This window comes from Gobio gobio (genome assembly GCF_949357685.1).
Source record: "Gobio gobio genome assembly, chromosome: 10".
NCBI classification, from domain to species: domain Eukaryota; kingdom Metazoa; phylum Chordata; class Actinopteri; order Cypriniformes; family Gobionidae; genus Gobio; species Gobio gobio.
Window position 1 is genome coordinate 44157357 of NC_137116.1, and position 12237 is coordinate 44169593.

Sequence of the window (12237 nt, forward strand, 5' to 3'; positions counted from 1 at the left end):
CATCCCTCCATCCAAATCCACGAAAAGCACAACGTGGAAGACGTTCTCGTTTTAAAATACATACTCTCAGACATTACCATGGTAACCATCGAATTCATAACATTTGTTCCACCAAATATATATTCAAAAGAGAATGAAAGTGTGCAAAACAACCCTGGTAGGCCTATTTGAAAATGCACTGGTTACTTTTTTAATTATTTATTTTGTATGAAACTCACAGTGGAAGACATGTTTAAGTCCCAATAGACTCAGACATTTACCATGGTAACCATCATTTCCACCAACAACATGTCAAATAGATATGATTATTCTTGGTAGAACAAAACTGTTAACCACTGTCAAAAAAGTAAACACGACATGACACAAGAACCAATTTTAGTAAAGATTTAATGATTTAAAGTCACCATGAAAACAAAATATTGCAGTATTTATTTTAAGTTATTTATCTGTGCACATCTTTCTTAAAAAAAAAGGGGGTGACCAGATTTTGAATGGTAGGATAGGCCAAAATATAGTTACCATGGTCATTTTTGTTATTGAAGCAAATGTGAAAGTTTTCTAAGTCTCAGTTCAAAAAGTCAAAAGTGGTCACAGTGTTAAAATTAAATGCTGTTGGACCATAATAACTAAACTGCTCTTACCACACTTATAGTGATTGATCTATAAAAGTATATAAAGTGAAGGATTTGGCAGCTCGTGTGCAATTTGCTGAACCTCTCTGAATCCCTCCATACAGTCATAGACAGTGCTACCCCAGTATACTTGGGTGGCAGTCCCCTACCTCTGCTCCCCTCACGATGTAATCTTATATCATTCACACCGCTCTGCCTTCATCCAAGTACAGGCCATGGTCCAGACTCCAATTAGTGGTAACACTAACAGGCGGAGATGACGCCTGCCCTTCAAATTACCCACAGCAGCATGTTTAAAGACTGCAAGGGGGGTATTGCTGCTGGCACACCGTGGGCTGATACCCAGGAGTCAGGCAGCTCTGCTTTAATTAAAGGGTGCTTTTGCATTTGTTTCTGCTGCTTGTGTTTCAGAAATTTATTTCAAATGGCAATGCCACCCAGTATTATGACCTATATTCAGGTACGACGGCAGGATGGGATTGATGGACTGTCTGGAGAGCTCCAGGAGGGAAGCAAGGCTGTAATCTTGAAAAGCTTTTGTAGCACAAATATGACAGAATCCATGTGCCATAACCTCCATATAATTGTAGAGATCCTGTACTTTTTGATTCTTATACGCTATTGTAATTGTAGCTACTTGTAGAAACATGATTCAAATAAATTTCAAAAACACATTTTAATCATGTAGCCAGGACTCAGTTTATTCATGACATAAATTTAAACATGATGATGGATGCCAGTGAAAAAAAAAAAAGTGGTTCTCAACCTTTTTGACCTGAAGAATCTCCCATAGCAAACCCAATATTAAAAGCCCCATAGAGGCTAAGATATTGATTTGTCATTTTGACAAAACTACTTGTTTTAAATGTTTTTATGCACAGAAACTGGGAGTATTGATAATAATGAACCATGATTAATTTAGTAATTTCAGAACTGACAATAACTGCATGTTCTTACTTCCATAAAAACAATTATTGAGGGAGAAAAAAATGGAATTGCAGTCATTTTAATTTGATGTGCTTTTTAGCATTTAAAGTATAGTTAGATTATTTGAAAATATTAGTAATAATTTATTCATTTAAATACTTTTAAGTGACCCTGTGGCCTCCTTGGAAGCTTGCCGAGGCCCCCTAGTGGGCCCCGGGCCCCTGGTTGAGAACCAGCACTAAGCTCCTTAAGTCTCCCTCTAGTGGATAAAAATGTAACTGCCATATAATTGAACGCCACACAGGTGAACACAAAACATCACAGCAGTATTAATGTGGCTGACAAGCTAGTTTTCTCTTGGCAGAGAAGACAATGGCTTAAAAATAGACATGTTATAGTGAATAAGGCAGTGAAGACTTCTATGGAATGTACATGTAGAACCGGTGACGTAACTGGAATGACACCAATCCTGAAAAACTTTTTCTGTAGATTTTTTTAAAAATCTTTTACAAGTATCACATGTACCACTTCAAAACAGTACAGGCCAAACAAGCTTCACACACTGCAAACATATTTGTAGTATTTTAATTAAAAATGCTAATGCATGTGATGTACACAAAATAATAGTGGGCTATAGTGGCTTAGCAGTTGAAAGGCTTCAAACCCAGAATGGGACAATTCAAGAACTGCTGCTTTGAGATTGTGCCCCTATGAGGTAATTTAACTCCAGATTGGCTCTGTAGTAAACCTGTACAGCAAGTCACTTTGCATAAAAGAATCTGCAAAACTTTCCAAAATAGTCAGTATCTGTATCCTATTCAAAAGGCAGGTTCCGATCTCTAGTGGAATCTTTTGAAATGTTTGGGAAAATTTCAGCAGAGCTTCAGAACTTCCTCATCTTCAACGTGTCACATAATAGTTCTCCTGTTTGTGTTGTCTCTCCATGTGACAGACCTGAGCTCATATTTCAAATACAACACACAAAGAGCCTCATCTTGAGAATGTAAAAACAATGCAGAAACGCGCATCTCCAAAGGGCTGAGAAAAGAACTCGTGACCACAGAGCAGCACATTCTCTTCTCTTCCTTGTTCCTGGTTAGTGGCAAAAGAAAGCATACCGTTTCCTCCGCAGTGTGGCCTGGTCTGAATCTTGAGTGTTTTTAACACTCAATCTCTCAGTTCAATCTTCCATTGCTCCCACTGCTGCTCGTATCATCGTCATGTGTACCAATCAGCCCTCTGATGACCGCTAGACCTGAAGAGGCACAAATGGATTTGTAATAGGAACAAAGAGAAAGCACATAAAGAAATAATGCATGCAAATATGTACATTTGTAGATGAAAAGCTTCGATAAATACTAACATCAAGCATACTTTGTTATTGCAAAATGATGTTCAACAGCGGGAGAGGATAATGCAGCTTGCATGCTGCTTTAGATTGATATTTATTACGAAAAGCAGATTTATAACAGTACTCTAATAATAGTAACAAAACCCTAATACACAGTCATTATTTTTCACTTATTTAATTTTGGGGAAAAACATGTTATTTGCGTTGATTTAAATTGCAATTCACAGTTTAATACAATCACCCTTAAAGGGATAGTTCACCCAAAAATTAAAAGTCATTTACTTACCCTCATGTTGTTCCAAACCTGTATGAGTTTCTTTCTTCTGCTGAACACAAACTAAGATATTTTGAAGAATATGGGTAACCAAACAGTTGATAGACCCCATTGACTTCCATAGTATTATACTATGGAAGTCAATGGGGTCTATCAACTGTTTGGTAACCAACATTCTTTAAATATCATCTTTTGTGTTCAGCAGAAAAAAGAAACTCGCACAGGTTCGGAACAACATGAGGGTAAGTAAATGACAGACTTTTAATTTTTGGGTGAACTATCCCTTTAAGTTACCATTGTATGTATTAAAGGAAAGTAAATTTGATTTTTTAACTTCCTTTTTACCCTGGTTTCTTCTGAAAATCGAGTTCCCCTTTTTATTCTAGAACAAAGCCATCATATTCACCATTCAGGCTGAGCCAGATTTTAGTGGTTAAACAACATCACATTTTGTGTAGGTCTCCAAAAATTACTAGACTCACGTTGGCGAATTGTGATCGGCCAGATGAAAATGGTTGAAAGACAGAGAGCAGCAACAGCAGCCACACCGGCAGTGACGATCACCATGACATTGTGATAGAACCATTTGCAGTCAGAGTCCAGTGTTCTGTGAATAAAGAGCAAAATAAATGTGAGAAGCAGTACAAGGCCAAGTAGAAAACTGCATAAACCATGTGACAATGAATAGTTAGATTTTCACTCTCAAACACACACGTATAGGCCATCTGCAGCATACACATTACAACAATCAGAGACAAGTAGATTATCATAGCCACTGTGCATTCAAGATGGTATGTGCAGACAAGAAGGGTATTGAAATATTCTACATTCCCAGCCACTACGGTCAGGAGTCAGGAGGCTCTTTCACTGGAGATGCTGGATTGTACTCACTGACAGGGATGTAAAGCCTGTATTGTCATGACTCCAAGTCCATTGGCCACCTTATCAGTGAAGCTCATTGCACCGTACACAAAGGCACCGCTTTGCTGTTTAAAGAGAGATATTCATTAAAGCTAGACTGGCAGTCAAAATAAGTTTTTTTTCAAATGTTTTTAAATACAGTAAAAAAGTAAGTTTGTGAAATATTATTACAATTTAAAAATGTTTTATATTTGAATACATTTCTGTTGAAAATTCAGCTTTACGTCATAAATAAATGACATTTTAAAATAGAAACGTTCAAATGACAACAAATAATTAAAGACTAAGCACTGAGTAAATATTCTAATGTAAGTCTCACATACCTAAAATATACATCACAATAACGGTTCAAATCGGACATAACTGATAAATGACAAGCAAGCGGTTCAGTGAGGGAGTAAATTGTGAACTCGGTAATCATAGATATGTACACGTAGATGCCACATTCAACCACTCCAGACGTTAACGTGTCTGCCATCTTGGAACGATCAACATTTCAGATGCTGTCGTCACTCACAGTAAAAATCTATGAGTTTTCCAAAATGCCAGAACATTGTGCAGCCTCACTTCATTGTGCCAGAACATAACTGCCCAAACCAGCCTTACTGTACACATGTGGTATAAGTTAAAACACACTGTGCTAATGTTAAACCCCCCCTCCAAGCAATTAAAGTCAATGTTGTATTGGACCCAATGACTTTCATTGCATGGACAAAAGCATTTTTTAAAGGGGTGGTTGCATGCGATTTCACTTTTTAAACTTTAGTTAGTGTGTAATGTTGCTGCTTGAGCATAAACAGTATCTGCAAAGTTACAGCGCTGAAAGTTCAATGCAAACGGAGATATTGTCTTTTAAAGTTATGGCAGTTTATTGCCTACAAAAACGGCAGGTTTGGACTACAACAAGCTTCTTCCCGGGTTGGTGACATCATAAACCCTTGCTATTAACATAAACACTGCCCCCGCGAACACGCAACAAAGTGGGCGAGGCCACGTCGCAGTCATTACGAAAGAGAGAGAGCTGTTGCAGAACTACAAACTACATTTGGCCATCTAACCAATCTAAGACCATTGCGTTTTTCAGAGGGAGGGATGGGCTTCATAGAAGCAGGAAGCAAACGAGCCGTTCAAAGGACAGTGGAGACAGCGGTGTGGAATAAAGGTAAAATATAAGAAAAATACGGCGTTTAAAAAAAAAAAAAGTATTAAGACATGTTATACTGTGCTCCATAAACACTACCAAGCCTAGAAAAAAACCACAGAATCACCCCTTTAAAATGTTTCTTTTGTGTTCCACACAGTGTTGTTTTAATATGATTTAATTATGGCTATAGAGTTCATTTTTTGAATTCGTTTTCATTTTTATTTTTGTTAATCGATTAATCACATCTAACAAAGTTAGTGTGTACACTCTAAAAAATGCTGGGTTAAAAATAACCCAAGTTAGGTTGAAAATAGACTAACCCAGCATTTGGGTTGTTTTAACCCAGCGGTTGGGTTAAATGTTTGCTTAAAACAACCCAATTGCTGGGTTTAAACAACCCAATCGCTGGGTTAAAACAACCCAATTACTGGGTTAGTCCATTTTCAACCCAACTTGGGTTATTTTTAACCCAGCATTTTTTTTATTTCATAATAAGTTTTAGTCAGTTTAGTACTTAAACTTTTTTATTTCAGTTTGTTACCTAAGTTTACCTAAAATATACATCACAATAACAGTTCAAATCGGACATAACTGATAAATGACTAGCGGTTCAGTGAGGGAGTCAATTGTGAACTCAGTAATCATAGATATGTACACGTAGATGCCACATTCAACCACTCCAGACATTAACGTATCTGCCATCTTGGAACAATCAACATTTCAGATGCTGTCGTCACTCACAGTAAAAATCTATGAGTTTTCCAAAATGCCACAACATTGTGCAGCCTCTGCTTGGAAAAACTAGAGATTTAAATTCCCAAAGAAATGGGATAACCTTTCACATGCAAGAATGTGTTGTTGTTTTTTATGTGTATTAACTCAATATTTCTTGTATTAAATCCTATGAAAATCATCTGCTGAAGTCTATTGCAGATGTGGATCGGCATACCTGAGTATAACTATGGTTGCAGACACACAGTCAACTTGCTCTCAAATGTTCACCGACCGGCTTTGACCGTTCCAATATGGCAGGTGGCTAATGTATAACCAATAGAAACAGCCGCCAAAGAGGCGTCTATACATATGTCAGTAATGACTTTGAACTGACTCATTACGAAGAATTCGTTAATTTGAGTAATTTGTTTGTGAATCGTTCTGTGTTCGTTGCTGCACTGTGTACCATAACAAGATAATATCTGACGAAACCACAAGTGAACAAACAGAAGTACTGTCTTCACTTGATATACATTTATGCATAAGATGTCATCACATACTGTTTGATCTCCGATGAGATTGGCAGTCATGGACAGTGACATGACCAGAATGACAGCGGATCCAGCTCCCAGCAGCACGGCGGCTCCGTAAACACGGGGACCCATGTTTGTGTCCAACAAAACCCAAAAGGAAAACGCCATTATGGGCACAAGACCTACAAAATAGGTCATCTGCAAAGGTAGAAATGACATATGAGGCGTTTTGATTCACTGCGTTTGGATAAAGCAGAGAAACAGTGAAAACTCACAGAGGTGCCGATCCGTTTGCTAACAGGCTTCATAACCAGAGAAGACGCCAACCCACTGACATACATGACCAGGGGAATAGTTGCGATGTAGTTCTGCACAAAAAAAAAAGAGATATTCTGCTCAATTTTATTTCACTTCATTGTGCCAGAACATAACTGCCCAAACCAGCCTTACTGTACACATGTGATAAAAGTTCAAATACACTGTGCTAATGTTAGTTTCTCCCCAAGCAATTAAAGTCACTTTTGTATAGGACCCAATGACTTTCATTGCATGGACAAAATCATTTTTTAAAATGTTTCTTTTATGTTCCACACAGTGTTGTTTTTATAGGATTTAATTATGATTATAGCATTAAAGGGTTAGTTCACCCAAAAATGAAAATTCTGTCATTAATTACTCACCCTCATGTCGTTCGACACCCATAAGACCTCTGTTCATCTTCGGAACACAAATGAAGATATTGTAGTTGAAATCCGATCGCTCAGAAAGGCCTCCATTGGCACAATGCATGGTACACTCTCAAGACCCATAAAAGGTACTAAAGACGTCGTTACAAAGTCCATTACAGTGGTTCTACAATAACTTTATAAAGCGACGAGAATAGTTTTAGTGCGCAAAAAAAAACTAAATAACGACTTATATAGTGATGACCGATTTCAAAATAATGCATCATGAAGCTTCAAAGCGTTATGAATCAGCGAGTCGAATCATGATTCGGATCGCGTGTCAAACCGCCAAACTGCTGAAATCAGTTGACTTTGGCGATTCAAACCGCTGAATCGACTCACTGATTCATAACGCTTCAAAGTTTCATGATGCCTTGTTTTGAAATCGGTCATCATGATATAAGTCGTTATTTAGGGGTTTTTTGCGCACAAAAACTATTCTCGTCACTTTATAAAGTTATTGTAGAACCACTGTAGTGAGATGGACTTTGTAACGTCTTTAGTACCTTTTATGGGTCTTGAGAGTGAACCATGCATTGTGCCAATGGAGGCCTTTCTGAGCGATCGGATTTCAACTAAAATATCTTCATTTGTGTTCCGAAGATGAACAGAGGTCTTACAGGTGTCGAACGACATGAGGGTAAGTAATTAATGACAGAATTTTCATTTTTGGGTGAACTAACCCTTTAATAAAAAAATTTAATTCGTTTTTATTTTTGTTAATCGATTAATCACATCTAACAAAGTTATATATATTTACAAACTTTTATGTTAGATTCGATTAATAGATTTGACAGCACTAGTTTACATATGTATTTCTATTTAGCGTTCATTTTTTTAAATTTCAGTATAAGTTTTAGTCAGTTTAGTACTTTAACTTAAACTTTTTTTTATTTCAGTTAGTTGCCAAGGCAACATTTCTAAATTTGTTTGAGTTTTTTTAAGTTTAGCTTTTTATTTAATTTATTTTAGCTTGATTTCAATTAACAAAACTCAATGAACAAGTTTATATTGGGAAGTGCCCTGTTCCTCACCTTTGGCAATGATAAGGAGTTTGTCAGATACATCGGGATGTACGTTTGAGACAAGTTTACAATCAGTCTAGTGCACATATATAATATGGCCACCTGGAGGAAGAAAACAAATCTATATATTTATTGTTATTAAATATCATACTCTGAAATATTTCATTATAAGACAGCTTTTTTACATGTTTGCAGTGTCCGTAAGGTATTTTGTGTGTCTGTGTGTTTTGTTCATAGTAAACGTGAGGTCTCCATGAGATCACCTGATAGAAGGCAGGTTCGACGAACCACTGTTTCCACTGGAGCAGGGGTCCGGAGGTCTGGGAAGAGCCAGGGATTGGAGGCTGAGATTGTCCAGTCCCTTCACTCACCGGAGGCTGCACTTCCTTAGTGCCCACGTGAAAGATGATGGAGGTAACAGTACCAATGGCCCACACTATGAGCGCCAGATACTGTCACAACAAAGATAAAGCTGATATTACGAAGAAATTAACACAGCAGATGATATTTTGAAGGATGTTGGTAACCAAACTGTTTCAGTTCTCATTGACTTCCTTTGTATTTTTGTATTAAGTCAACGGGACTTCAATGTTTGGTTTCAAACTAAATTTGCCCATTGGCCCCTGTCCATCATGGCCTCCTATCCATCCCCATATATATATATATATATACGATTGGCTTCATCACTCTGTCTCCTCTCCACCAATCAGCTGGTGTGTGGTGGGCGTTCTGGCGCAACATGGCTGCCGTCGCATCATCCAGGTGGATGCTGCACATTGGTGGTGGATGAGGAGATTCCCCCCTTCTATATGTAAAGTAGCCTGACAAGCCAGACCCACATCAAGATGTTGGGTCTGGGAACTCACCATTGGCAGGGCTCAATCCGAGGGGCGGGATAAACGGTTGTCTTTTAAATTCCCTCTGCACGCAATAGGATAGCTCTACAACCAACCAGAGCAACGAAGAAGGTGAAGCGGAGCTAGTTGATAGATTAAACTTTCGCCGTATCCAGTCGGCAAAACTCCGAACACATCTTCCTTCCTTAAGAATGACTTCAGTTCCGTTCTTTGTTCTTTTCTCAAAGAAAAGCTTAACTCCAAGTCTGCCAGAGTCGCGGCCAAAGCCAATTCGAAAGGCCGCTGTTCACCAGCTGCTTTGTTTACGGGTAGCATGCGGAACCGCGGCTTCATTATGTTAAGGCCGCCAACCGACTCTATACACGATGTGATTGGCCTGACCAGAGTTTGGTTTTTCCAGCTCGCAAGCCAACGGAGAGTTGCTAGACGCCCTGGCTGCAAATTAGATTTTCTGCCGCTAAGGTGCGTCTAGATTTCTAGGCTATATGTAAAGTGCTTTGAGTGCTAGAAAAGCGCTATATAAATGTAACAAATTAGTATCAAACATTCCTCAATATTCCCCTTTTTTATGTTCCACAGAAGAAAGAAAGGCGTACAGGTTTGAAACTTAAATTTTGTCTCCATTGCCAAGGGTATGAATATATTTGCATTTGCTTACTCTGAATGTGGGAACATCAAACCAGCTCAGATTCTGGGAAATAGATGGGTCTTCTGTCTGTTGGGATTGGAAGTGGAACAAGAGCCACGCCACAGCATACACTGCAATGTTTGCCACCACTGTGAAAGCATACCTGTACCGGAAAGCAAACAACTCTTTAAAAACATCAATAACAAAGTTACATGAAGCAACAAAAGATGAAAAGCCAAATAAAAGTCTCAATGAAATATGCACAGATTAATAGTTCAAAATAAGATCAATAACATGCATTTAATCATTATCATTTCATGCCGACTTTAGAATAAGGAAACAGTTTTCTTGTGGTTTCCTGTTTCATCTCTAAGACAAAATGTGTCTAACAGTGTCTGAAGTTTGTGAACACTACATTATTGGTTTACTTTGGTTATTTAACTCGAAAGAGGTAGTGATACCTGTATGACGTTAGTTCCACTTTGGCGTGCTCGCATGTGACCAGCTCAGGAATGAGCGACAGGTGAGATATCTGGGTGGCAGCCCACCCAAATTGGAAGATGATGATGAATGGGATGACGTAAATGAGTCCCGTCGTCTGTGGGGTTGTCTCATCACATCCAATACAGGGGTTGAAAATGAAGGGGAAGGAGACGAACACACTTAAAGTTCCTGAGGAAAACAGTAAACTAAGCAGTGAAACTGTGACACTCCGGAAGTGACATCATTTGGACGTTTTTTGGATGACAATAAATGTAAATTTAGCCAATTTTGGTACAATTTGTAGTGTTGGCTGCATTTGTGCTCATTCAACACTGTTAATGTGACAAAAAGAAGATATAAAACAAATCATTTTGTTACATTTTTGCTCATTTTTACTGTATTTATTTATAACTACAAACCAACATTTTGTCCCAAACTAGCCAGCTACATAAACAAGTAAATTTAAAATAAAAAATTTTAATAAATTTGCAATCCTGTTACCTATTCTGACATTTTTATGATTCAATTTTGTCCATTTAAAATATTGCCAAATCACACAACTAAGAGTTTGAACAAAAAGTTCTAAACAAATCAGGTTTTTAAACAAATTGCAAAAGCGTTAAAACAGCTCATGTATAAATTTAGTTTGATTTCCTGAACTCCACAGTCAATTTTGTTGCCAATTTGTTTCAAGTTGATATTTTGCACCCTATTCGTGGAAAGTACATCAAACATTTCCCTGACTACAGCTGACAAGCTTTCGATTCTTTTTCCTGTTTGCTAATATGAATAGCTTATGAAACATCATGTCAGACGGCTGCATCCACTTCAAGTCCCACAGCGGTAGTTTGCAGGGATTTTAAGTGGAATATACACATTCTACAGATAATTTTAAAGCCCCACTGCGACTTGTATTGTATAGAAACGCTTTGAATGCAGAAAATAGGTATAGTAAACAGAATCATAGAAAGCGCGCTCCTCCACTGACCGCGTGCTAGTCCATTTATTTAAGTTACGCGTTTGAATTCACACTCTTACCCACTAAATGCCAGGTTTTTCTTTTCCCATATTTTCCACATCCTGCCGTCCGATCAGATTCGTATCCGACAAGCGGGGTGCAGATCCCGTCCGCGATCTGTCCGACCAGCAGCAGCACACCTGCGTTCGTATCCTTGAACCCGAGAACCGAGTGATAATACACCAGTAAATACGTGAACCACATAGACGCGCAGAGGTCGTTAAAAAAATGTCCCACGGCGTATGTCAGTCGCTGGCACACCGGTAAAGTCATCGGCTGATCGGACATCGTGAATGAAGGGAACGATAAACGGAGTGAAACAGACGCTCTTACACTAACCGAAAGAACTAAAACCCGAATCCCATTGAAAAGTATTAGAATGATGCTAGTAGCCTATTGAAGTAAAAGTGAAAAGGTTTCTGCCAATGTTTGCATCCAGCAGTGCCCGTTTTCGGTTTTATTTCTCCATCTTACACCCACTCTCTCGGGAAAGGGGATGTTACTAATTGATTTTCATAGACAGAACATGCCCTCTCTGAACAAGCAGGAAAAGATGGCACAATCCCATTTGAATGAGTAAAAGCGAGCTAAAACAATATTGATGCTTTGCACTAGAAAACAACTAGAACATAGATAAAGAAATATATTAGATGTTACATTTATTGCCCCACATCTTGAACATTGTCTAAGCAAGAGCTTTTGTACATTTCTTTTCTAATTTTTTTTTTTGTTTTTTTTTGCAGACATTAGGCCTATATGGTTACCAATGTAATTTTTTGTAAAGGGAGATTCGCAGCAGACGGCATGTGTTAGTGAAAGAAAATAATTTTTGTTCTTCATGCAAACAATAAAAAGATGGATTTAAGTTGACCTATAGTTAAAAATTTTTTTTGAGAACTAAGTAACATGATTATCATATTTTACCACGAACACTTTTCTAGAATGGAAATAGACAATATGTTAGTTCCCAAAAATACAAATGCAGAATCTATTATCGCTATTGTT

General features: G+C 38.0%; 1 protein-coding gene across 1 annotated transcript; it reads right to left on the reverse strand.

The window, feature by feature from the left end:
* Positions 1–1310: 1310 nt before the first annotated feature.
* On the reverse strand, positions 1311–11721 carry mfsd12b (major facilitator superfamily domain containing 12b). The gene is made up of 10 exons (XM_079826814.1): positions 11253–11721; positions 10193–10403; positions 9762–9894; positions 8510–8698; positions 8256–8348; positions 6772–6864; positions 6524–6694; positions 4076–4170; positions 3667–3791; positions 1311–2814 (listed from the first exon to the last, which is right to left on the reverse strand). The coding sequence occupies exons 1-10, from the start codon at positions 11518–11520 to the stop codon at positions 2735–2737; spliced, it is 1458 nt and encodes a 485-aa protein (XP_079682940.1). The 5' UTR covers positions 11521–11721; the 3' UTR covers positions 1311–2734.
* Between the last annotated feature and the right edge of the window lie 516 nt (positions 11722–12237).